Genomic DNA, 27990 nt, shown 5'->3' on the forward strand with positions numbered 1-27990 from the left:
TTCATAGCAATGTGATGGAAATGATATGTTTACAGCATGGCGGTATTTGTGCAGAATATGAGTGACACATAAACTGTGTTTGTGGTGGTATTTGTGCAGAATATGAGTGACACATGTATCCAATGCATGTGCAAGTTTGCTGGGTCCAGTGTGCGTGTTTGACATATTTGCCGCACTTGTTTGATGTGAGCACTATGCTTATCTTATATACAGTATGTGTTGCACTTGTCTTCTGTGTATGCTGCGCTTGTCCAGGGTGTGTGTCTATTGTGTGAGATTGGCTTGTTTAATGTGTGAATGTGTGTTTGTTTGTGTGTGTGATGAATGTGCTGTGCTGATGTTGTGTGTAGGGCCTATGCACAATTTTTGCACTGGGGCCCTTTGTTGTAAACTTCCAGCACAGTGTGAAAAAACATAATGGGCAAGATGTATCACTGAGCTGTTTTGTAAGTCACTTGTGTTTTTTTTGTTTTTTTGCGGACGTGCATAATTTCACATAAAGGCGCAAGTCCACCAAAACTAACAAAATTACTTCGTAACACCATTTATCACTTTGTAAAGCAAGTTTCTAGAGCAGCATTAAGATGGTCTATGTTTGCAGGGTTTTTTCAACCATTGCGTTGTAAACTTGTGTATTTTTAAAAAATTGCACTTTTTAAATTAATGATCACTGCATGTAAAATGACCTACATAGACAAATCTTCAGAAATCACTTACCATATATTGTTAGTTAAAAAAAAAGGGGCAAAAAAGCACAGAAAAACAAACAAACAAAAAAAATAACACAAATTAGACTAACAAAGTAAAAAAAAAGGTTCATAAATCTCCCCCATTGTGCTTGTTAATATCCATTGTCCATTGTATGTTATTTCTCTCCTTTTAGTTTTTCCTAAATGTTTATGGTTTGGTTCTCCATACTAAATGTAACACAAATCGTGCATACCTTAATAAAAATAGTAATGATAAATATTTGTGGTATCCCTTTATGCAAGAAACTTTCACGTCTCTTGACAGCCACCAGAATTATTTATCCATTTTAAGGGTACGTTCACACAATGGAACTTCTGTGCAGAATTCTAATGCGGAAAGCAGCAGAGTTCCATTGATATCAATGGGATTTTGCTTTGCTGTGCACACAGCGGAATTTCCTGAAATTCTGATTCCAGAGTTCGCACAGAAATGCATCTATGAGATGGTGCATTTCCGAGTGGTCCTACCACCAGCATGTTCTGCTAGAGCTCTGCTGTTGGGGCTATGTCCGAACAAAAATTTTCTGTATGGACATTGCCCGCGTAAACATAGCCTAAGGGTATAGCCACACAAGGTAAAAATACCACAGATTTTCCACATGGAGTTTCTGTACATAAAATAAGTAGTATTTACAGTATCAGCAAAATATATGAGATTTAATAAACCTAAACCACACTTCAGAAAAGATCTGAAACAGATATCGACCTTTGGTCCAGATATCAAATCTACTGCATGTCAGTTACTGTGTTGGATCTGCTGAGGAATTATTGTAGATTTTCTCCATTGACTTTAGTGAGGAAGATAAATTCTGCAATAAAGTTTCAGGTGTTTTGGATTTTCTTTAAAATATTTTCATTTGCATTTCCTCACTGTAAATTCACAAGCAGCAGATCTGCACTGATTTGGTGTGGAATTGCTGCTGCCGATTCTGCTGCAAAAACACTGTAAATTTTCTGCAGTGTGTGATCGTACCATACCTTTACACTGTATTATCACATTTACCTCTTCACACTTGACTACATGTCCTATTTCTGTGACCCCTGAAGTGGGAAAGTGTTTGTACCGTTTATATGGTCATAGACATAAAGACGATTTTTGAAGTCTCCTCAGTTCTCAGGATTTTATGAACTACAATTCATATCTTGTTTATTGTGATCCTGATGTAGGAGTTTTGCAATCCTAAAAAAAAAAAACACAATAAAGAAAAAGAACAGAAGGAGAGCAACTCTGTATAATGGTGGTACCAGTATTTGGGGTCTGCGGCAGTTGCCAGGGTCCAGTTACTCCGTAATACCTGCAGGGTGAATGAATAAAGTATCAATATATAAAAAAAAAAAAAATGCAGCATTCTCTCACCGCGACAACGGCATCAACATTCCCGGCTGGAGGGGATCGCGGGTCGGCGTCTTCAGGAGCGCTCAGAGGCTACAACCGGTTTGTTTCACGCGCTGCTGCGCACTTCGTCCGGCCTATACGGCCGGACGAAGCGCGCAGCAGCGTGTGAAACAAAACGGTTGTAGCCTCTGAGCACTCCTGAAGTCCGGAAGACGCCGACTCGCGGGAACGTTGATGCTGTTGTCGCGGTGAGTGAATGCTGCATTCTTTTTTTTTGTTACCTAAAAAAAAAAACAGTACAATGTACAGTATGTAAACATGATTTAACGTTTGTGCAATATTGTAATATAATCTATCACACAAAATTGTTGTGTGTTAATCTGGATGTGAAGCCCAGGACTAGAGATGAGCGAACTTACAGTAAATTTGATTCGTCACAAACTTCTCGGCTCGGCAGTTGATGACTTATCCTGCATAAATTAGTTCAGCTTTCAGGTGCTCCCGTGGGCTGGAAAAGGTGGATACAGTCCTAGGAGACTCTTTCCTAGGACTGTATCCACCTTTTTCCAGCCCACCGGAGCACCGGAAAGCTGAACTAATTTATGCAGGATAAGTCATCAACTGCCGAGCCGAGAAGTTCGTGACAAATCGAATTTACTGTAAGTTCGCTCATCTCTACCCAGGACTAATAAACCAGGTCCAATCGAGTAGGGCCCAGCTTCTGCATGCTACTGAGCTTTGTAAAATGAAATAGGAATATTGATAATATTGTTATCACATCTAATCACATCTGAATTAATTCACAAGTAACTCCATATTAGTTACATTTAACTTACTTCACATTTTCTCTTTTTCTCCAAGGCTTTGTACAGTTCAATTAAGAATGAGAAGTTACAGTGGACAATGTAAGTATATGTGAACGCAACCCTGACTTGCTATCATTTTTTCTGTACTTGTTTAGTGGGTGATCAGGCAGGTGGGCAATGTTTTTATTCCTCTTTAGCCCAGCCTGGCCTATGTCACAAATATAACGTGGGTTATTCATGTTGGCACAAAAAAAAAAAAAAAATTAGATATAGTTCCTAATACATAGTTTTGTTTTTGTTTTTTATATCCCACATAATTTTTACATGTACTGTATGTTCCCTGGTAATGTCAACATGTACTCTTGCAGTGGAAACTAGTAATTTGATAGCATTTTTTATTGCTGCTGTTATTAAAAGTATAAGGAATATAATCTTTATGTCTGTGTTTTGGATAAGCCAAAAAAAAATAATCTATTAAACTGTAAGGAGAAAAATTACATAACATAAATCATGTGTGTGGAATCATTTTGGGTTGATGCTGTGTTACAGCTTCAGGGCCTGGGCCGCTTGTTCTCATGGAGAGAACCATGGATTCTGCAGTACAACAGAAAATTCTGTAGGGTAGATTGAGGCCATCTGTCAGAATGCTAAAGCTAAACCAAAATGGTTATTGCAATGATACGTTGATTCAAAGCACACAATCAAATCAACTGTGGTTTAGAAAAAAAATAAATAGCTGAAGCTGGAAGTTTTAGAATATCTAAAGCCCAGGCACAAATGTCACCGAAATGCCAGATAGAGAACACCAAGCACAGAAGAAGGAACTGTACTTGCTGCTACATTGACTTAACCACTGGGCTGTGTATACAATAGTAATATTTTTAGTGATTTCCATTGGACACAGATATGTAATAAATATGCTGTATGTAGATAGAACGAGATGGCTATTTATTTGTGACATAGTATATCCCTTCCCTACCAATCTGATATTTACAAGTCCCTTAAGACATGCTACGTAGGTAAAAACACACACTGTTGCCATATCAAGAGAGCTGGCAGACCATAAAGGGATTGTCCGATAGTATAAAAAAATAAGCAAGTACCAGCAGAAAATGTTATAAAATAACAAACTAACCATTACTCCCCTGTCAAATTCAATGATTCGATGGTCCACCCCGGTTGGTTTGGTTGTCCTTCAGAAATACATCCATGTGACTGCTGAAGCCAGTCATTGGCAATAGCAGTCATATAGGGAATGTAATAACATCGCCACTGATGTCAGCGATCATCACTGCAGGAGAAGTAAACAAAGACCGTCAGGGACCAACAGGGCATCTGAGCTGAATTTTACAGAAGAGTTTTTTTTTTTTTTTACAACATTTCCTTCAGGTTCATTCATTTAAAGAATAATCCCTTTATTTACTTATTTGTGCAATCTTTTATAGAAGTAATTTACATTTATGTGTAAAACCTCATCCTGGATAAGATAACCAACATTTTATTTTAGTATTTTTTCATTTTTTCTTATTTTCATGGCTATGTATTTTATAAAGTCTCATCTATGGGGGTGGTGCCCATATTTTGGATTCATTTTGTGTTTTACAGGCAGCTGCATATCTGACATTAAAACCAGCTTTTTCCTATGCAATCTGTGGTTAAATTTAACATGTTTCATGCAATTACATATTTTATATTTCTTCATTGCCCTTGAAGCATATATATACTGAGTATTATAAAAAAAAAAAAAAAAAGAGACAAGTTTGAGCCATGCTACTCTGTTGGGAATAATTTTTTTTATTTTTGTGTATATGCTGAGATTGTTTTGGAACTACTGCAATGAGTGGAATTCTAATGCAGACTTCAAGAGAATATCGCTAACCAGCTGATAGAATAGCCTGGCAATTGTCTTTGTTTAAGACATAATATATAAGAGAATAATATTTACCACTACGTGAATGATGTAAATTTGTATGATCAGTCTTTCCCTGGACTCTCAGTGTAGACGGCAAATAACATGTGTTTTTTCTTGGTTGTCCTGCTTTTTCAAGATTGGAAACACTAATTTAGTTGTGTTGCAATTTATGTATTCATCAGCCGTACATAGCCCCGGGAGAAATGAAGCATCGCACAGTTCTCTTGTAATGCACAGACTTTGTGTATCCTCCAGAGTGAGACATAAAATATAGCCATTCCTGATATGTAGATGAGGGTCCTCTAAACAGGGGGGCCTCCTCTGTTAATCTAGAATGCTGTACTAGTAAAAGAGTTTTTTTTCTAATTGCTTTTAGGGTGTATTCATACATACAGTATCCTGCACATATTTGATGTGCAGAATTTGAAGCTACCAATTTTATGTTGTGTTCAGTAAATTAGTTTACATTAAAATCTGTAGCATAAATTGTGCAGCTTTAAATTGTGTGCATCAAATATGCACAGGATACTGTATATGTGAATATACCCTTAAAGGGATTACCCACCATTAGGTGATTTTAGTACGTACATTCCAGACAGTTATGGACGTGCTTAGGAAGGATTTGTGCTTGTCTTGGGGATAAATGGCTATGCTGTGAGATTATTATAATGCTGAGGCTATCTTTTTGTAAACTGGCTATTTCCTGTTGGAGTTCATTCTCTTAAACTAAAAGTCCCATGATTCATTGTTTGTCAATGGTAGATCACTTTTTTACCTTCCACACATCAGCCACCCCACCCATTGAAACACACCTAACATGCAATATACCAGTGCTTTTTGACCAGGGTGCCTCCAGCTGTTGCAAAACTACAATTCACTGCAGAATGAGCTCCCTCCCACAGAGCGGTCGCTCCACCCATTGAAGCAGACAGGCACCCTGCCAGCACCTGACTAGTGATGTATTATCTTGGGCCACTCTGCAACCTGGGAAAACCTGAGACGACATTTGTACGCTGTTAAAAATTAACATTGTGGCAAAAATTAGATAAGAATTGCAAAACCACAATGAAACGCAGGTACAGGCACTATATTATGAACGACACTAACTTTAAAGCCCCTGTAGCATAGTCAAATTTAAAAAAAATCCTGGATGTTTTTGTTATATATAGTTATATTAACTCTGTGGTGACAAGTTGATTTTAGTGCCCTTACTGCTGTTATTAACCTCCTGAGACCCCCCCCCTGGTGCTCAGCTATTTTTAATTCTCTCTTTATCTCAGGTGGTGGGACGAGGACTGAGCTATTTGCCAGTAGTAAACACACAGTTACTTTCTATGTTAGTTGCCTATCCAATTACAACTCAATACAGAACCTACTCACAGTGCTGATGAATACTGGGCTGGACATACTGGCACTGTGCTGGGGTGATGATTTTCACAGGGGATAAGATACATGAGGCAGCATGGTGTACATACATACGGAGTCCATTTTAGGACATTGTCAGTTGTCAGCCATAATTCCGTCGGCCGATACAGCGTCCCGCGTCGGACAATCGCCATCAGTCGTCAGCCGCAACTCCGTCCCCCATCAGGCGAAACAGCGTCCTGCCTCCTCCCTCACATTAATCGCCACCATCCTTCTGCCACAACTCCCTCATCCGAAACTCCCTCATCCAAAATGCTGTTGTGCCTTAGACAATTCTCCCTCAGACGCAACATCCCGCCGCATTGCAGAGTCCACGCTGCACAGCATGTATACCAGAGTCGAAACTGTGAAACTTGCACATGTACTACAGACACTACATGTTCTACTGAGTCTGTATAGAAGAGCCGACACTGAATAGCATGTACAGCAGAACCTGTAAAGCAGAGAGCCGACAGTGACTCGGCTCTGCTACACGGCAGGAAGGTTTTTCGCCTGAGGGATGACGGAGTTTTGGATGATGGAGGAGGGAGTTGTGGCTGATGCCTGATGATGTCCTAAAATGAACACCAGACATACAGCAGAAGTACAGTAACGAAAGGGTGCTGAGATGAGAGGGAAGCCTTATGGACAGTGCAGATCCTGTGGAGAACTAAGTCTCAGCTCATAGGTAGAGTCATTCTTTCTTTCTCTCTCCAGTGGTTATGCCCTCCTCTCACTTTCTGTGTTCTGCCCTGGTCTCTTTCTGTTACTAGATACAGATTTTTCCTGACAGTAGACAGCAGATTGCAGGGAACTGATACCTCCAGTGTAAATAAATTTAGAGCTTTTTTTTATTTCTGGTTAATTAAGTTATTTACAAATATGGAATCAAAAATGGAAGGAAGTTGTTTGAAACAACAAGGACCATTTAGGAAATTGGCACAATTGGTGGTTAACTGTGGTGGTTTCCTTTTTGACAAGAATGAAAGCTTAATGTATATTCCCACAACATTTTCATGCCAACTTTTGACACATTTTTACTTTTTTGTTTACAGTAATCTCTATGGTCACATAAATTAATTTAATGATAGTACATTACTTTATTAGCCAATATTTAGTGTGTTGTATTAGAAGTAGAATATGTCCAGCTTTGAGATTCATTATTTGGCATTAAAGTCAAGGAATTTGGACTATACAGCACAAATAGAACTTCTGTCTTTGTCAACACATATTTCTTTACTAACAAGTAACAGGATTTGTCCAGCACATGGTGTGTACCAGAAAAGCCATGGATAATCTGTCTAATAGCTATTAAGGACTCCTTACATGCAATGAGCTGTCTGTTCTCTTATTTGCTGACTGAGCCACTAAAATCCAATAATGTCACCAGTGACTGAATATGACAGCTAGAGATGCTCCTCTGACTACCCAGCGACTACTATCTTACTCTGCGATTTTGCTAAATTAACAGGTCAGATGGAAAAATTTTAAGTGGACTCTTTTAATTAGGGCTGAATAGCAAAACATGAAGAAGCCTATAGGCAAAGTGGTTTAATATAGAACTGTAATGAAAAAGAAATGCTAATGCCATCATGCACTAAAGTGTGTGTTAATGGGACAACACTCTTTATGATATATGCAATGTAGCAAAGGAGCTATGAGGCTCATCCTTAAGCCATCTTTATCATTGCATATTTTAGGGATGAATGGATTTCAAATGCACTTGAATGCACATAGTTTATTACAAATTATGTTCAAAGATTTTGGCGGCCAGAATAAAATGGATAATGGTGGAGTAGTTACTAAAGATGTTTCAAAGACCCATCATTGGCTTCTGAAGACAACTGTGTTCAAGCAGGAGAAAATCTTTACCTACAGTAGAGTAGAGGACCATTAAATAAGTTAAACATAAATAAATTGCCATTAGGACATACCGTAGTTAATGGGTGTCCAGTAGACGGTATGTGTTAATGTAACAATGTCTACAGCATTGCACTGCCTCAGCAAGCTTGCCTCCTGCCCTTATGTCTCCTGGTTCTGTCCTTTCCCTTGGTAACCGATGGCCATGCAGCCAGTAATCCATAGTGATGAGTGACAGAGGCCATATTCGAATTCGGGATATTTCTCAAATATATATATATATATATATATATATATATATATATATATATATATATATATATTTGTTTACTATTTTTTTCCATGCCAAAATTGTAATGAAACTCATATAGTGTGCATGCGCTATTATATCTTACAACTAACTAACACTATGCCCTACACTAGAACCTATCTGCTAAACCAACCTACCCTATCTAAAGCTAAAAGAAGGGAGGAATCAGTGTCCTCTGGAAGTGCTGATATTCGTGAACATTTGCATATTCGCATATACAAAATATTGGCGCTCCACACAGTAAATAATATTGGAGCCTTCTTTGAACCACAAGCTGGAAGCAGGGAGAGATGATCACCTTTTTTTTAACACAGTACACATCATTGTTGTGATGTGTGCTGTGAAGAAAAAGAAAATGAATATTCGTCATTACGAATATATAGCGCTATATTCTAAATATTCACGAAATCGCGAAGTGCTGATATTCATGGTAAAAATTTGCATTCCGAATATTTGCGCTCAACACTAGCAATCCAGAATATGTAAAAGAAAATAGGATTCATCACGTCAAGCCAACTTCTCCCTTTTGTCTCATGGTCCACTCGGGTGGCATTTGTAAGCACTTTTGGCAGTAGACAGAGGTCCATATGGGCAGCCTCTTACACTGCAAGCAGCAATGCATTGTGTGTTTGCTTTGAGAAATTCTGCATTAGTAGCTCTGTGAGATCAGAATAGACAGGCTATCCTTTGCTTCCCACATGCATTGATGAACCTTGGGCACCCATGACCATGTCATCGTCTTACCAGTTGTGATTGCTTGGGCTGTTTTTTTGGAGGTATTACCCACTGCAGGGACACAGACAAAGATCTGCTCCATTGTAGATCTTCTGATCGAGTTGTCTAGCTATCACAATTTGGCCATGTCTGTCGCTCAAATCTTTACACTTGCCCATTTTTCTTGCTTCCAGTGCATCTTCAAAAATGGATTGTTTAATTGCATAACTTAATTTCAAAGTGCTGGTCTAAGCCAACCATGAGATGGCTAAAGTGGTAAGAGGAGAAACATGTATACTGTATACATTTTAACAGCATAGTAGCTCCAAGTAATGAGTAAAGCCACAAACAAAAGCAAAGATCTCTGTGTTCAGCAAGAATATACCACTCAAGCGGCATAAAAAGAAGGCCTAGGAGCACATTTATCTATCTTATGTACACTAATAATTAATAAGCTTGTCACAACAAGTTTAAAACTTGCTGTAACAACTTGCTGTATCATATATATATATATATATATATATATATATATATATATATATATATCTCAATAGGGGAGATTTATCAAAACCTGTGCAGAGGAAAATTTGGCCAGTTGCCCATAGCAACCAATCAGATTGCTTCTTTCATTTCTCACAAGGCCTCTGCAAAATGAAAGTGATCTGATTGGTTGCTATGGGCAACTGGGCAATTTTCCTCTGCACAGGTTTTGATAAATCTCCCCCAATGTGTGTGTGTGTGTGTGTGTGTGTATGTTCCAGCAACACTTCCAAATGGCTGAAGATATTAACACGAAACTTGGCACATATGTTACTTATATGTCAACAACAAACATAGGATAGGTGATTTAACCCTTACTCACCCCTATTTGCCAGGGTCAGGGTTTTTGTTTAAAGTCCCATGCAAGTCCATGGGAAATATATGTTACTGCATAACTTCCAAACCGCTGGATATATTTTGATAATACTTGGTCACATGTTACTTATATGTCCACTTAAAATATGGGATAGTTAATTTAACCCTTAACTACCCCCATTTGTGAGGGTCAGAGTTTTTGTTTAAAGTCCCATGCAAATCAATGGGAAATGTATGTTCCCACATAACTTCTGTATGGCTGGAGATATTTCAATAATACCCGGTACACATATTACTTATATGTCAAATAAAAAGATATGATTGTTAAATTAACCCTTACCTACACCTTTACATAAAAGATGGGTTTTTGTTTCAAGTCCCATGCAAGTATATGGGACTTCCAGTACCTTACTCGACAAGCTCCGCATCTCCCGGTGAATGTGTCAATCTGGCTTGCAAGCCATACCCCATCTCACAAAGAGAGGAGGTCGGGATAGGAGGTCAGGATAGGAGGTCGAGATATGAGGATGGGATATGAGGTTGGGATATGAGGAGGAGATATGAGGTCAAGATAGGAGGACGGGATAGGAGGTCAGGATATGAGGTCTGGATAGGAGGACAGGATAGGAGGTTGGGATAGGAGGTCGGGATAGGAGGACAGGATATGAGGTTGAGATATGAGGACAGGATAGGAGGTCAGGATATGAGGTAAAGATATGAGGACAAGATAGGAGGTCAAGATATGAGGACAGAATAGGAGGCCGAGATATGAGGACGGGATAGGAGGACGGGATAGGAGGACGGGATAGGAGGACGGGATAGGAGGACGGGATAGGAGGACTGGATAGGAGGACGGGATAGGAGGACGGGATAGGAGGACGGGATAGGAGGTCAGGATATGAGGTCGAGATATGAGGACGGGATATGAGGTCGGGATAGGGGGTTGGGATATGACAACAATATATGGGGATGGGATATGAAGTCAAAAGCTTCCTCCGTTGTTGATTTTCCTCCCCAACCAGGATGAGGAAGGAAAATCCGGGCAACGCCGGGTACTCAGCTAGTATACGATATAGGTTACATCAAACTTCAATAGAAAGAATAGCGTGGCACTCACCAGTCTGAAGCGTTCTCCTTTATTTAAAGTGGTACTCCACTGGCCAGCGTTCAGAACTGAATGTTCCGAATGCTGTTTTCGTTCTGCGGTGGTCGTCCATGCCCTCTCGTGATGTCATGGCCACGCCCCCTCAATGCAAGTCTAAGCAAGTCACGAGGGGCCAACCACCACCGAAAACAGCGTTCAGTCATATGTATGAAGCGGAAAGTAAAAGTCTTGATGAGCACTGCTGCGGTGGCCAAGAGTCCTTACATTACCAAACAGCGGTGCTCATCTAAACCCTTTTTTGTTTTCCGCTTCTTTAAGTATCTAGTGTATTGCTTCTAGATCTTGCAAAATTCCAGATCATCTAGACCAGGCATATGCAACCTTCGGCACTGCAGATGTTTTGGACTACATGTCCCATGATGCTTTGGAAGCATATTGGGAGATGTAGTCCACAACATCTGCAGTGCCGAAGGTTGAGTATGCCTGATCTAGACGTTTAGTGACTGAACCAGTGACTTTTTGTCAATTTAGTATTATCAATGCACTGGGGCGATTTAACTACAGTGGGGATCAAAAGTTTGGGCACCCCAGGTAAAATTTGTATTAATGTGCATAAAGAAGCCAAGGAAAGATGGAAAAATCCCCAAAAGGCATCAAATTACAGATTAGACATTCTTGTGATATGTCAACAAAAGTTAGATTTTATTTCCATCATTTACACTTTCAAAATAACAGAAAACAAAAAAATGGTGTCTGCAAAAGTTTGGGCACCCTGCAGAATTTATAGCATGCACTGCCCCCTTTACAAAGGTGAGACCTGCCAGTGTCATGGATTGTTCTCAATCATCATCTGGGAAGACCAGGTGATGTCAATCTCAAAGGTTTTAAATGCCCACACTCATTTGACCTTGCCCCAACAATTAGCACCATGGGTTCTTCTAAGCAGTTGTCTAGAAATCCGAAACTGAAAATAGTTGATGCTCACAAAGTTGGAGAAGGCTATAAGAAGATAGCAAAACATTTTCAGATGTCAATATCCTCTGTTTGGAATGTAATTTAGAAATGGCAGTCATCAGGAACAGTGGAAGTTAAAGCAAGATCTGGAATACCAAGAAAATATCAGATAGAACAGCTCGCAGGATTGTGAGAAAAACAATTCAAAACCCACGTTTGACTGCACAATCACTCCAGAAAGATCTGGCAGACACTGGAGTTGTGGTACACTATTCCACTATAAAGAGATACTTGTACAAATATGGTCTTCATGGAAGAGTCATCAGAAGAAAACCTCTTCTACGTCCTCACCACAAAAATCAGCGTTTGAACTTTGCAAATGAACACATAGACAAGCCTGATGCATTTTGGAAACAAGTTCTGTCGACTGATGAGGTTAAAATTGAACTTTTTGGCCGGAATGAGCAAAGGTACATTTGGAGAAGAAGGGGAACAGAATTTAATGAAAAGAACCTCTGTCCAACTGTTAAGCATGGGGGTGGATCAATCATGCTTTGGGGTTGTATTGCAGCCAGTGGCACAGGGAACATCTCACGAGTAGAAGGAAAAATGGATACAATAGAATTTCAGCAAATTTTGGATGCTAACTTGATGCCATCTGTGAAAAAGCTGAAGTTAAAGAGAGGATGGCTTCTACAAATGGATAATGATCCTAAACACACCTCGAAATCCATGGGGATTACATCAAGAGGCGTAAACTGAAGGTTTTGCCATGGCTTTCACAATCTCCTGACCTCAACATTATTGAAAATCTATGGATAGACCTTAAAAGAGCAGTGCGTGACAGACAGCCCAGAAATCTCAAAGAACTGGAAGACTTTTGTAAGGAAGAATGGGCAAAGATACCTCAAACAAGAATTGAAAGACTCTTGGCTGGCTACAAAAAGTGTTTACAAGCTGTGATACTTGCCAAAGGGGGCAGCACAAGCTATAAACTCTGCAGGGTGCCCAAACTTTTGCAGATGCCATTTTTGGTTTTCTGTTATTTTGAAAGTGTAAATGATGGAAATAAACTCTAACTTTTGTTGATATATAAGAATGTCTAATCTGTAATTTGATGCCTTTTGAATATTTGTCCATCTTTCCTTGGCTTCTTTATGCACATTAATACAAATTTTTACCTGGGGTGCCCAAACTTTTGATCCCCACTGTATGCTTTCACCAGCTTTCAACCAGTGTAAAAAAGCAGCAATTTTTTTGCACAACACTCTAAACCTACACAAAAATCGCTGGTTAGATTACATGGAATTATGTACAGCTTTATAAAAACAACATACCAATAGTTGTCTGAGCATAGAAGAGATATAGGATGACATTTTGGCAGGCTCCCATAATATAATAATCATTGTGCAGCAGTTTGTGCATTTTAGCAATGCTGAAAAAGCAAAGTTGCTGTAAGGTCCAGGAGAGAAGTCCTTTATTTTTAACAGTAATGTCAAAGCACTCAACCGTTGGATGGCTTTTATGACAAGCATTCATTTAGTTTTTACACAGATAAAGAAATCCTTCCAAAAAGATATAAGGTCATTGCAGCATAGCAGACTGGTCGCAGTTAGGAAATGAGTCCACCATATGGTTGTGTTCTTGAGCTGGCAATTAGTAGAGACTACACTACATACATTGCATCTGAGGAGAAGAAAAGAGGTTACTGCCGGGCAAGATAGGCACATTTGTTTACAGTATTTTACTGATAAATAACCATAACTGCAAGATTTACACACACAAAAATAACTAAGAACATCATAGTTTTTTTTATACAATGTATAATATATATATATATATATTTACACACATACATACATATCATTTTTTCTTCTCCCATCATTCTACCCTTGGAAATGTATTAAACAGTAAAAACTTACATTTTGCATGGACATAAGTATTCAGACCCTTTGCTTTGACACTTGAAATTTAGTTTTGGGGGCCCTCCATTTCTCTTGATCATCTTGGAGATGTTTCTATGCCTTAATTGCTGTCACCTGTGGTAAATTCAGATGAATGGAAATAAATTCCTGTTGGATCACAGAGAGGACTGTATGGAGGCACAGATCTGGAGAAGGGAACAAAATATTTCTGTTGCATTAAATGGAAGAAGGCTGGGACAATCAGGACTCTTCCTAGAGATGGCTGCCCAACCAAACTAAGTAATACTTTGTGCAAATGTGAGAAACGTAATGAATAAACATTTTTTTATTCATTTGGCTGATCCCTGGATCTTTTATACAGGACAATAATCCACCGGTTTGGCTGATAATCAGCCAATATTATAGGCTCTTAACACAGTGTATATGTAAAGTGCATACCTCATAGCTATAAATTTATAGTTAATAATGACCAGGGTTATAGCATTGTCTGTAAAGGTTCCTAGGCAAATGTGGGGGCTTTTTTAGATAGTACAGGAAATAACAATTTTATAGTGTTAAATAACATTATTATTATTATGTTACCACGTAATTCTAATATAATCCGTAATATATAATACCATATAGTACCATATGGTGAACATCCATAACATTCCCAAAATAACAGACCTATGCAGTGCCCAGATCATAATGCTATATAGTTCCTATGTATAACCATGTCTAAAATAAACTTAATCTAAAGTAAGGACAGGGTGGTGAAAGCCTTCCCAAAGCAATAGCCTTATGTGCCAATGCAGAATTTTAATCCTAAAAATACTAATTTCATATGACAGACAAATAACAGACATAGACAAAAACTGTTGATCAAACAGCAAAGCTTCAAGTTACAGTTCTTTGTTGTGAATTTATACATTTACGAATACAGCAACCTATCACATTCTTAACAATAGAAGATTAACTAGATTTGTTTAGAATAGATAGATGTCTTGGATATCATGTCCTTATTGTGATTGTGTAACGTCACTTGACCTATATCCCGTTGCCACTCTGACCACTCTAAAGAAAAGCAAATAACTGGAAACAAAACTAGGTCATCTTCTTTATTATGTCCAATATATACAACCTACAAATACAAGAGAGATACAATCTGGCTGTGCGGCAGCAGTGTGTTCTCTTTCTAATTTGTATCATTCAGATATCAATGCAAAGCCGTTGAGCCTGTTGTTTATGCATGGAGAAATAAATATTGAATGGTTGTTGTATGATACTAGATTCTGCCATTATTGCATTCATTATTAGTAGTCTCCATAGGCTCTAAACTCTGAGACATACAGGGATTAATCATACAGCTTTCCTTTCAGTGCCACAGGGGCTGAGCAGTAGCTGCATAGAAATCGTAATACCCTCTGGCACTGAGGGCAGACTCTTCCTATTGTTAGGTCTGTCTGTATGTTATTCAGAACCTGATAGACTTGGGAGATTGTATAGCTTGTAGCATTCGTTCACTGCGTGTTTACGATTTGAGAAATGAATCTAAAGATGAAAATACATTTATTCTTTTCTGGTACTGAGAATATTGAGCTGAAACATGTTGTAATATCACAAGACAAATCTTAAAGGACAACTGTAGTGGTCAAAAATCCCTGCCCAAATGTTCCCCAAACAAAAGTTATACAATTCAGTCAATTAGTCCTATTTACCTATATGCAGCCGTTTCTGAGATATTAGAGTTGCCAGCATAGCCCAGTAGTCCTGCGTCCGTCCCCTATTCATTACATTGCAGCCGCCATCTTGGGGACGGAGATCTCTTCCTCCCAGCAGTGTTTGTGCTCCCCCCCTAGCCTCTGTCAGGTCCTCCCTGCTTATGCATATGCATGAGCGGGTGCTTTCTGAGGCAGCCATAGGCTCATCCTCAGAAACGCCCCTATCTGTAAGATTCAAGCAGGGGGAGAATGAGGACGTCCCCAGCTCCTCCCCCCTCCCCTGCTCTGTCTACATAGGACCTCACTTATCACCGGGAGGATTCAAGTTTTCATGGGGGAAACACAGAGCAAACCACAGAGCAGGGAGGGGGGGACGTGTGTGTGAAGGAGACATATTACACTGCACGGGCTGGTGGTGTATAGACTATAGGGAATAAATATCATACTGATTCTGTGTGTGAGAGGGGGGGGGGGGGGGCTACTGAATGACACATGCTGGGAGTTGTAGTCCCTGTTATGTGTGTGTGTGTATGCCAGTGTTTCCCAACCAGGGAATGCTGGGAGTAGTAGTTTTGCAACATCTGGAGGCACCCTGGTTGGGAAACACTGGTGTATGAACTACAACTCCCAGGAGACTACAGAGGTACAATAGAGGTGTTGGTGAACTACAACTCCCAGGAGACTACAGAGATACAATAGAGGTGTTGGTGAACTACAACCCCCAGGAAACTACAGAGATACAATAGAGGTGTTGGTGAACTACAACTCCCAGGAGTCTCCTGATACAGTAGAGGTGTTGGTGAACTACAACTCCCAGGAGACTACAGAGATACAATATAGGTGTTGGTGAACTACAACTCCCAGGAGACTCCTGATACAATAGAGGTGTTGGTGAACTACAACTCCCAGGAGACTCCTGATACAATAGAGGTGTTGGTGAACTACAACTCCCAGGAGACTACAGAGGTACAATAGAGGTGTTGGTGAACTACAACTCCCAGGAGACTACAGAGGTACAATAGAGGTGTTGGTGAACTACAACTCCCAGGAGTCTCCTGATACAGTAGAGGTGTTGGTGAACTACAACTCCTTTATACACTCAAACAGCAGAAAGCTGTCACGGCATGCTTGGATGTATAATCTTACAACAGCTGGAGTCACCTCTGCAACTCCAAGCATGCACATACAGCAGAAAGCTGACAGGGCATGCTGGGATTTGTAGTCTTGCAACAGCTGGAGGCACCACTGGAATTCCCAGCATGCCCGAACAGCATATAAAATAACTGGGCATGCTTGGAGTTGTAGTTGTGAAAAAGATGGAGGGAACCCTATCAGGGCAGTTTTATAGACAAACAATTATGTTTTTTACCATTTTTCCTTTCACTATCCACTCTCCAGTGCCCACACTACAGTGAGCACGGAGGCAGCTGCTTCATCACTGGACAGGAGCAGCATGGGGAGGGGGAGATGAGCAGAAGGGGAGGGTGTATGCATAGGGAAGGGAGATGTGGGCGTTACAATATAATAATTTGCTCGGGGGATAGAACAGGGGGAGGGCAGCAGCTTACAGGAAGTAAGCACAAGGCATGATGGGAGATGTAGTTTTATTTTCACTTCTCCTCCATAATTCGTGTGCTGATAACGGGAGAAAGACTGGGCCAATTTTGATGGGGGAGACATCGTTGGAAAGGTCTTTCAAAGACCTATTAAATGAGGTAAAAAAAAAGTTTTTTTGCCCAGCACTGCAGATGTCCTTTAATGCAGACAAGCATTGTCATTTACGTCAGTGTTTGTGGCATCGGACATACAGTTCTGCTATATTTCAGTATTTACTAATACAATTGAAGCAGCATGCAATACAATGGTAATAGTGCTGAGCTAATTGTGTAATATGGGATCTGTGTACATTTCCTATCATTCAGATTCTGTTTAAAACACAATTCCAAACCTAGACATCCCCATCTGGCAGCCAGTTGCCAATTCTTCTCTCGCTATAATAACTCAGCTTGTCACATTATATGGCTTTGAGCATTGTGGGCATATTCAACATCATGTTGTGTGTGATTTACAGTAATAATGTTTTACATGGAATGAATGGGCAAGGGTAAAATTACCTAAATAACACATGTAATCAAATATAGAGCAGAAAAGACCACCTGTGATTATCCATATGTTCTTTACATTCTGTTAAGCAGATGCCTGCATAGCCCAGTGATATTAATATAACACAAAAATGATTTTTGGTTAAAAATAATGCTTTGAGTAAAGAAGATGTATATTTTGTTGGGGATCCACAGTGTGTAATGAGTCATACTCTTTATAAAGCAGTAAGATGACAGACTGTAAGTAAAAGGGTCTAGTACTATTTTATAGTTAGATTGTGTGTGATGTAAGATAAAGTGTTCCATTTTCTCATTCTGGATATAAATGTTCTGCCATAATTTAGAGGCATTTTCATGGTCAGACTGGCCCACCATTTTACCAGGTTCTGGGGCTAAGGGGGAAGGCAGACGGAGCTATCAACAAACAAAGAGTCCAACAAACCTCCTCTGAAGTAATAAGGAATATTACTTATTGTTTTACCAGCTATCGGGTTGATGTATTAAGGCTTGTGCTTCCAGTCAGTTGGTGCCCTTTTTTAAGTTTGGGGTGTCTTACATGTGTGCACCATGCTGGCTTTAAACTGCAGACCACATGTATCACAGTGTTAACCCCTTCACGACCCCTCAAATTAAAATTTTTGGCTGATATTTTCTTCCACCTCACCTTCTAAGACCCATATCTTTTTTATTTTCCAACTGACAAAGCTTTTTTACAGCTTATTTTTGTAAAAATGTTACTTTTTAATTTGTGCCCTTTTTTAAAATGTATTATTATGTAATACAGTCGCAGTTGCAGGGAAGACCCCAAGGCACAGGTAAGGCCCGGTCTTCCCCAGCAACCCATCAAAGGGTGCCTATGGGACCACTAGACACTAGGGATTACTATATATACACACAAGAGAAAAAGGAGTCATTTCACCAATTCATATAAATAATATATTTCTTTATTTAGTGACATAAAAACAAGAGAGGAAACAATCCCCAAGGGGAGAAGAAACAAGTGGCAAAAAACAAAAGGGTGTCACTCAGAGCCCCTCCAGTAACCCTTATAACAATAAACAATTATAAAATATTACTGTCCCCAGTAAAGTGCATATGCATAAATCAAGTAACAGGATACCTATATGTGCAATAATGCAAAACAGTACTAAAGTGCAACAGTATTACATAATAAAAGATAGCACTATCCAGTGTCCCATAAGAAAAGTCAAAAACAGCACCACAAAGGTATATATGCAAGATTAGGGGGTATACATACAGAAAATATCCCAAGTAGGGAAGAGGAGATCGGAGGGATTACTAACGTTTACATTTAAATGATGGACTTCCCACCACCATCTTGCTATTAGTCACTATTATGCACAGTTCGCACAATGGCAAACTGACAGGGTTTATGCATACCTTAGCCCAAAAGTGACTATTTTGTGGACGTTCCTGGGGCTCAGATATCCGTGTTTTGTCCATTTAAATATCACATCACTGATCATAAAGTAATGGCATATCCTAAGAGACAGCAGTACCATAAATCCCAAAATGAAGCTGGATTAATCCACGAGTCCACGAGATTCAACTTTCCCTCTCTGAAGGTGGGTAATATCTGTTTGATCAGTGAAACTACAATAAGATAAAACTAGCATAAAACATACCTCTGCTTCTAAGCTTTCAGGATACTGTTTTTCTAGGTACTGTAGTGTATTCTGAAGATGCAAAAGAGCAAAGTTTTAGATGGGACAGCATGACAACCTACAGGATTGTTGTTCCTTAGAGAGCCTCCAAAGCACAGGGGTAGGTGTGTGTGATACCTATGACACCTATGGCTTTTTTTTTCCACTGCAGAATGTCCGTCTGGAAAATTTCTGGGTAGACATTCTATGGACAGCAGGCACTGGCAAAACATACCAGTGCTAGAACCACTGGGAGATGAGCCGTCTCCATAGATGGCAATGCTTTTCTGAGCAGAGTGCAGCAGAATCTCATTAAAATCTATATCCGTGCAGAATTTTTTTGAAGAATTCCGCTGTGTGAACATAGCCTAATGGCGCACTGCATTTTTCATAGTGGCTCATGCTGTATGATAAATATGACTTTGACTGACTTTTTATACCAACTATTAGTCAACACTTCTGGTGCTGCATTTCAAGCTACGCCACTTTGACACTTAGCCACACCCACTTTCAAGGTACAACATTGGAACAGGCAAACTAGGTGCGTCCCAAAAAAAAAAAAATCATGTGACAATTTGCACCAAAAATGAACAAGGTTTTAGTGTTTTTTTCTGAATATGAGCAGTATTTATAGAGCGTAAAATCATTCCACTAGATGTTCTATTTGCATATGCATCATCCAGGTAAACTGCTAATAAAAGACTGTGTCATGTTTCTTACATTGGTACAAGTCACATTATAGCTGAAACAGTATGCCTGCCTGGTATGTAAATAAAATATCACTTCCAGGTTTGAAGCATTTTGTTCCTGGCAGCAGCCCGTTGCACCGCTGTCTATTTTGGCAGAGGATTCCTGTTTACCAGTCTGTCTCTGAGACCCTACATTTTTGTTTTGTTTTTTTCTGCTAGTTAATTTTCTTATGATGCATTTTTAGAGCTGTGTGGAACGGCTTCAACAACATTTACATCCAACATTGTGTAAAATGCAGTGCCCGGTTCTCTGTTGCCTAGCAACGGTGAAGTATAAATTCTGTTTGTATGTGCGTCTTTCTGCACGTCCACTTATGAAATGTGCCCTTTGCACCCAGTGAGTCAGAGTGAGAGTCACACTTTCAGAGCATTCTCATACTAAATCATCTGTGTGAATGGGCAGTGGTTAAATTAGTGGTTGTAGTAAGGACATGGAGAAAGTCAAGCACAAATATTCTAAACCAGTGTTTTCCAAACTTTTAGTTGTAGTTTTAAGACACAATGTTTGGAAAACACTGTTCTAAACAGACGTAACTGACTTAAATGGGCACTGTCAGATATAAAAACTTTTTATATGTTGTACATCTTCGCAAAACAATAGTTTTTCTAATATACTTCTTTAAAAAAGGTTCACATTTTATAAAAAAAAACTACCTTTAAAAAAAAAAAACACCACTAGGGGTCCCCATACCTCCTGGGACACTTATAAGTCACACAGCAGCATGAACGTGTCCAAGGGTCATGAAAACAAGATGGCCGATTGACAAGGCTGCAGGAGGAACACAGCCTGCAGCAACACTGCTGTAACACAGGTTTTACCAAACATGTACCTCCAGCTGTTGCAAAACTACAACTACAAGCATGTCTGGACAGTCAACAGATGTCTGGGCATGCTGAAAGTTGTAGTTTTGCAAAAGCTGTAGGCACACAGCTGAAGGCAATGCAACGGCTAAAAAGAGTTTTCTAGACACTTTACCTCCAACTATTTCAAAACTACAGGACTGGCAAAGGATGATACACATGAATGACTTAGGAATATATAGAAAATATATGCATAAAAAAACACTGTACTTTTAGCACTAAACATTTGCACTAATTTAAGAAGATGTAAGTTATACACTGACCATATTTTCTTTGGTAGAGTGCAAGCAATCTCCAATTATCATTGTGCGTGCAGGGCTGCAAGGCTTCCGAGAGTCAGCAGAGTGAGGGAGGGGGAGGAATCATCACAGTGCAGGCAAGAGAGGGACACGCCCCCTCCTTTTGGGAAGATAAACAAGACATTGAGCAGCTGCAGCTATTTTATAGTGAAATATCAGTGAGAGATACATAGAAATTACACATGCATGATCAGAATTAGGTACTGAGTAACATATAACAGTTTTGTTTTTTGGGTGGGATCTGATAGGTACGCCTTAAGGCCGGCCTCACACTTGGCATTGCTGTCCCAATAACAGCAATTTCTGAGTGAATTCTGCCAGAACATTGACCAGTTTCAATGTTCTGGCGGAATTTTTTGATCTGAATTTTCTGTCAGAAATTCTGAAAAACCCATTAACCAGCATGTTAAGCTTCATGCAGCAGAATTTCCGACCGAAATTCCTGAGTGGAATTCCAGTCAGAAATTCCATAGTGAGAACCCAACCTAAACAGTCTTTTATGAAGGAAGAAGAGAGAGCAGAAAGGTGGAAGCTGAAGATCGCGCTGCTGAGGAACACCAGGTAAGTCCAGACTGTCTTGTAACAGGGGATGTTTAATTAAAACTAAAATAACAATACACGCAACGCGTTTCAAGACCGTTTCGGTATTTTCATCATGACGCCTGAAGAAAAGACCGGAATGGTCTTGAAACGTGTTGCGTGTATTGTTATTTTAGTTTTAATGAAACATCCCCTGTTGCAAAACAGTTTGGACTTACCTGGTGTTCCTCGGCAGTGCGATCTTCAGCTTCCACCTTCCTGCTCTCTCTTCTTCCTTCATTGTGTGCACGCTTGCTTGTCAGCGTGGGAAGCCGCTGCAGCCGAATTTCTTCTGTGATATATGAGTGTTGTGCCTCCTTTTGCACAAAATTACAAGATGAGTAGGCCATTTGAATCTATGTGTCCTGAAGTTGTGCCTCAAGTGATTTCACACAAGGGAGCGCTCCGGTTGTCTTTTGTTTATAAACAGTCTGTTAGACACAGTTCACATCTTTTTTTTTTTTTTTTCTCAAAGTATACCACCAATGAAAGGCTGTGTCAGATGACACTATCCACGTATACGGTGCATTCAGAAAGTCTACAGACCCTTTCACTTTTTTCACATTTTGTTATGTTAAGGGCTAAAATATAGTTAAAAGCTGAATGGAACAAAGTGCAGATATATTCTTAATGAATACCTGACCCAGAGTGCTCACGACCTCAGACTGAGCCAAAGGTTCAACTTCCAACAAGACAATGACCCTAAGCACACAGCCAAGACAACACAGGAGTGACTTAAAGGAGTTCTGTAGTGAAATATAACTTATCCCCCATCCTTTGATAGGGGATAAGTTATAGATTGCAGGGGGTCTGACCACTGGGACCCCCTGTAATCTCCTGCCCGGGGCCCGGCAGTCTGCTGGAAAGGAGCGTGCCGACCCCTGCACGAAGCGGTGGCCGGCACGCCCCCTCTATGTATCCCATAGAGACATGGAGGGGGCGTGTCGGCTGTGACTTCCTGCAGGGGTCGGAACAGGCGCTTCCGGCAGACGGCCGGGGCCCCGTTCAGGAGATTGCAGGGGGTCACAGCGGTTGGACCCACTGTGATCTATAACTTAGCCCTTATCTTTTGAATAGGGGATGATATATTTCACTGCACTACTCCTTTAAGGATACCCCTGTAATCATCCTTGAGTGGCCCAGTATATGCCCTGACTTGAACCCAATTAAACATCTCTGGAGAGATCTGACAATGGCTTCTACCTACAGTCGTCGTTCAACCAACCTGACAAAGCTTCAGAGGATCTGCAGAGGATCTGCAGAGAGGAATGGCATCATACCCAAGAAGCCTGGAGGCTGTGATCACTGCCAAAGGTTCTTCAACTAAGCACTGAGTTAAGGGTCTGAATACTTATCCATACAATATTTTCCTTTTTTTTTTTATAAATTAGCTAAGATTTCCAACATTCTTTTTTTGATTTATTATTATGGATTATTGAGTGCAAAATGATAGGGGAATACTTGCATTGTTGTTTTTATTTTAGCACAAGGCCACAGAAAAACAAAATGTGAAAAAAAATGAAAGGGGCTGTATGCTTTCTGAATGCACACTTTGCCAAATGCTGGGTCACAATGCATATATGTTTTTAAAGGATTCATCCAGTGTTTTGATAAAATTCATATCCTGCTGGGGGTGGGAAATTTTTTTAATTTTTTTTTACTAACCTAGCCGCGGTTCCTTGCTGGTCTCTTGCAGTTGCTGGTTCTGTCCTGTCTCCCCAATCTCCTTATGCCCTGATTGCCACAAGTAGATAAATAAACCTTGACTAACCTCCCCAGGTGCCTCCAGTATCACTATCCCATCCTGGTGGGGTATTTTTTCCTGCTTCTGGGGCTCAAAATGCTACACTGCAGCTTAGTTAAACATTAGCTGCAGCAATGTCCCACCTAAGCCAATGATTGGCTGAACAACAGTGTGATGTATTGGGCCTGGACATCAGGAAGAATACTAGGACCTGAGCTCAATACAGCACAATGCTTTTTAGCCAACTACTCTAAGTTCTTAGCATCTGAGAAAAAATGGATTGGCACATCATTAAAGGGGTTATCCTGAATAAGAGAAAAAACAGCACCACACCTGTTTGTGTGGTATTGCAGCCTAGTTCCTTTAACCCCTTCCTGCCACAGGATGTATGCATACGTCCCAGCACCCGACATGTTTGCGCGCTGGGACGTATGCAAATGTCCTGCTTATCTCCTGCTCTGCCGCACACAGCTCATGAGATCGGCAGCTGTGATTGACAGCCGGAGTCCCACCGCAGCTGCAAGGGCCACGATCGTGCCGGTCCCAGCAGCATTAACCCATAAATGCTGTGATCAATCCCGATCATGGCATCTATGGTGTTGACAAGGGGAGGGTGCTTCTGCTGTTCACCTGCGGTGGCATGGCGATACAATCGTGAGTCGCCATTGGTTGCTATGGCAACAAGGAGGCCTGCTCATGGCCTCCTGTCTGCCAGCTACGGAAGCCTGTGAGATCCAGCCACAGGCTGGATCTCACAGGCTGTAGTGTGTGCAGCTCATCAGGTGCAGCATAGTATAAACTGTAAAAAGTGAAAAATAAAACAATAAAAGATTATTCAATAAAAGTATGAAGTGTAAAAAAAAATTAATAAATGCCCCTTTCCCAATAAAAGCCATGTATTATCATAAAAAAAAACAATAATTTTAAAACACAAATTATATACATACTAGGTATTGCCATGTCTGTAATAACGTGTACTATAAAGCTATAATGTAAATTATCCCATACGGTGAATGCCATATAAAATCAACAAAAAATTCGCCAATTTTGGTACAAATATTGAAATAAAAAAGATCAAAAGGTAGCATGTATCGCAAAAATGATACCAATAAAAAGTACAGCTTGTTTCGCAAAAAATAAGCCCACACTCATTGGCATCAGATGGAAAATAAAAAAGTTAAGGCTGTCGGAAAATGATAACACAGAAAAAGGGAAAAAATGTAGCTCTGAAAAGGAAAAAGAACATGAAAAGCTATATAAAATGGGTGTCGCCATAATCATACCAACACACAGAATAAATCTAACATCACTTTTACCGCACATTGAACACAAAGAAAACATTTTTTTTTTTTTAAACGGCAGAAATTTTCCAGTTTTTCACAATATTTTGGAGTTTTTCACAAAAAATGCTGCATGTGTCAACAAAATTGCACCACTCATATAAAGTACAATATTTCACGAAAAAACTATCTCAGAATTGCTCTGCTCACAAAGAGTGTTCTAAAGTTATTACCATTTAAAGAGACACATATCAAATAAAATAAAAAAGAGCCTGGTCATTAAGGTAAAAAATGGGTCCGTCCTTAAGGGGTTAAAGTAAAAGAAACCAAGTTGTAATATCCCACACAACCTTAGGAAAGATGCAGCGCTGTTTTTTGGCAGAAAGCAGCTCTGTTTTTATAAAAGTACTGGTGCAGAAGTCTGAACAAATGTATTGCTGATGTCCCTGCTATTAGTACCTAGTTTATTCTCAGTTCTCAAACAGTCCAGGCAGCTTAGTGTAACAGTGTTTGATCCTGGTCTGAGCCAACTCAGTTACCTGGAAATCTGTATATTTGAAGGCCACAGTGGTGAGTGGTGTGGTGAGATGTCTCTTTAGGGTACGTTCCCACGTGCCATATTTTGCTGCGTATTTGCTGCCGCATATTTTCCTACCTATTGAGTTCAATGGGAAGCAAGATCAGCTGCATATTTTGCTACCCATTGACTTCAATGGGAAAGAAAATGAGCAGAGATTGTACCCCTAGGGTAGTGGTCTCAAACTGTGGCCCTCCAGATGTTGCAGTGGTCTCAAACTGTGGCCCTCCAGATGTTGCAAATCTTGTTGCAACATCTGGAGGGCCATAGTTTGAGACCACTGTCTTATGGTCTATTCACACGTACAGTATCCTGCGCAGATTTGACGTGCAGTATTGTCTGATGCACATTTCAATTGAAACGAAATGACTATATACAGCTTCAAATATGCGCAGGATACTGTATGTGTGAATAGACCCTTAAGGGTACGTTCACACATACAGGATCCTGCGATTTGATGCGCAGGATTTGTAACTGCAGATTAGAAGCTGTGCTCAGTCATTTAGTTTACATTGAAATCTGCAGCAGAAAATCCTGCGCATCAAATCCTGTGAACGTACCCTAAAGAGGTTTTCTACTACAGACTTTAAAGCTATATCACCTAGAACTGTGTCTTCTGTTTACTTGGTCCAGCTGTTGGAATCTTTACTGATCTCAAAGGTTGTGATGCCTAGTGACCAGACTTTATAGTTAACCCCTCATGAACACCTTTGCAGTGGTGCAAGGAGCCTCATAGTAACTGTCCTGCTAATGTCAGAAATTATCTGACAAGTACAGTATATTGCTTGAGAATTCTAGTACACTTTACTCAAATGAGGCACTTTTTTGCTTGGTGGTTACAGGGTACATATATACAGGTCCGTAATGCTTTTCGGTTCTCGCTGGGAGGCATACATGTAACAGTTGTGGCTGGCGGTTCTGTATGGTATAGTCACTACATCTCCGTCTCTGTGCCCTGAGCCAATTGGGGGGTCTCACTTGAAGGTCTATACTTTGAGATCTATACTTGAATAACAGTAGTGACTGGTGGTTCTGTGCAACATAGTCTCTACAACTCAGTCTCTGTGCCCTGAACCAATTAGTGGGTCTACCATGGAGGTCTATACTTGAATTACAGTTGTGGCTGGCAGTTCTCTCTTACAGATTAGTCTCAGTCCCCTGAGCCAGGGGCACAGTGGTACAAAGTCACTATACTGGCCATGGGTTCAATGTCTCAGTTTTAGCAATAGGCACAGGCACTAATGCATACTATTACACAGTTTCTCATTTTCATGGATGACCTGTTTCAGGGCTTTCATTGCACAGTCTTTGCGCTGATCCATTGCTACTTACTCAGGTGCTTTTAATATCACTGACTGTTGTCACACTCCTTCTCCAGGTATTTTCTGACCTAAACTGTCTTTCCAGTTGCCCCCATGGTGTTTATCAGTATATGTTCTCCGCTACCTTTGGCTGTCACTGATGGGAATTGTTCTGCACACTTCTCTCCACAGTCCAAACAGCAGTCTCAAAGGCAGGGCCTTTCTCTGCATGTCTATGACAAACTTCATTTGTTACAGTCCAGGACACAACTGCTTGCTTTATCACTGCTTACCCCAGCAGGCTTTACACATCACTAATGTTATAGTTAAAAACAGATTACACTTCCTGCTTCATCAAAAACTCCCCGCTGTATGTAAGCATCAGGACTAGCCTCTGCTAACTACCTATGGCCACATGGTATGGCGAACCGCTTTACTGCCATGTTGCCACAGCATACAGATACTGCAACAAACAAAATAACATGTGCACACAGATTACAGTATACAGTACACAATCGATCTACGTCTGCAACGTCTTCTGTAAACAAAGGCTTAAATATAGTACCGTAGTTAAAAGTTTACGTCTGCTTGTAAGGATGGCACCTGGCATTCCCTATGTGTTTTTGCACAGTTAGTTTTTACCCCATTTAACCCTCCCTACAAATAAAAAAGCAGTAATAAATGAAGAACAGAGTATTCCTTCCATGTTGGTGCTGCAGCAACCTGTGAATTCAGGGCAAGATCCCTGCAGAAGGCATCTCAGATTCCCCTATTAATTAGATATTACTGAAGTCACGTCATTAAGGCAATTTTATTTAAATGTGTTGGTTTTGTGTTTTGTCACTGCAATTTCTACCCAAATCGTATCTCGTGGGAAGGCTATGCTTATGGACTTTTTGGCTCCTGTATGAATATCCTATGTACACTGTTGCCACTGACATGCTGCTATTGCTTTCTTAATATTATGAGTAATGTTTAGTAATAATATACATACGCAGAAAGGAGAATGTAAAGCCATTGTTGTGGGATGCCTACACTGTTGGTCCAGTCCTCCTCACTACCTGTCATTGTGAGCTGCATTCCCAGGGTTTGTCATTTCTGGGGGATTAGTGATACTGCCACGTAATCTATGCGTTCAGCTGCCCAAGTCATTGTTGCTATGGTGACACAGAACAGATGCTGAGCGCTTTCCTAATAAGCATCC

The 27990-nt window shown here is 40.1% G+C and overlaps 1 protein-coding gene and 1 long non-coding RNA gene across 4 annotated transcripts in view; one reads left to right on the forward strand and one right to left on the reverse strand.

The window, feature by feature from the left end:
* The window catches only part of PSD (pleckstrin and Sec7 domain containing), a 612742-nt gene that overhangs the window by 521323 nt on the left and 63429 nt on the right, over nt 1–27990 (forward strand). For all 3 annotated transcript variants that reach the window (XM_056530561.1, XM_056530562.1, XM_056530564.1), the window contains one exon: nt 2947–2990. In XM_056530561.1, the coding sequence (XP_056386536.1) occupies nt 2947–2990 (44 nt within the window). The remainder of the gene's footprint in view (nt 1–2946; nt 2991–27990) is intronic.
* Nucleotides 13298–27929, reverse strand: LOC130282377 (uncharacterized). The gene is made up of 5 exons (XR_008846366.1): nt 27781–27929; nt 21270–21405; nt 19379–19429; nt 13928–14115; nt 13298–13691 (listed from the first exon to the last, which is right to left on the reverse strand). It is a non-coding gene; the product is annotated as an uncharacterized LOC130282377 (long non-coding RNA).

This window comes from Hyla sarda, chromosome 7 (genome assembly GCF_029499605.1).
Source record: "Hyla sarda isolate aHylSar1 chromosome 7, aHylSar1.hap1, whole genome shotgun sequence".
NCBI classification, from domain to species: Eukaryota; Metazoa; Chordata; class Amphibia; order Anura; family Hylidae; genus Hyla; species Hyla sarda.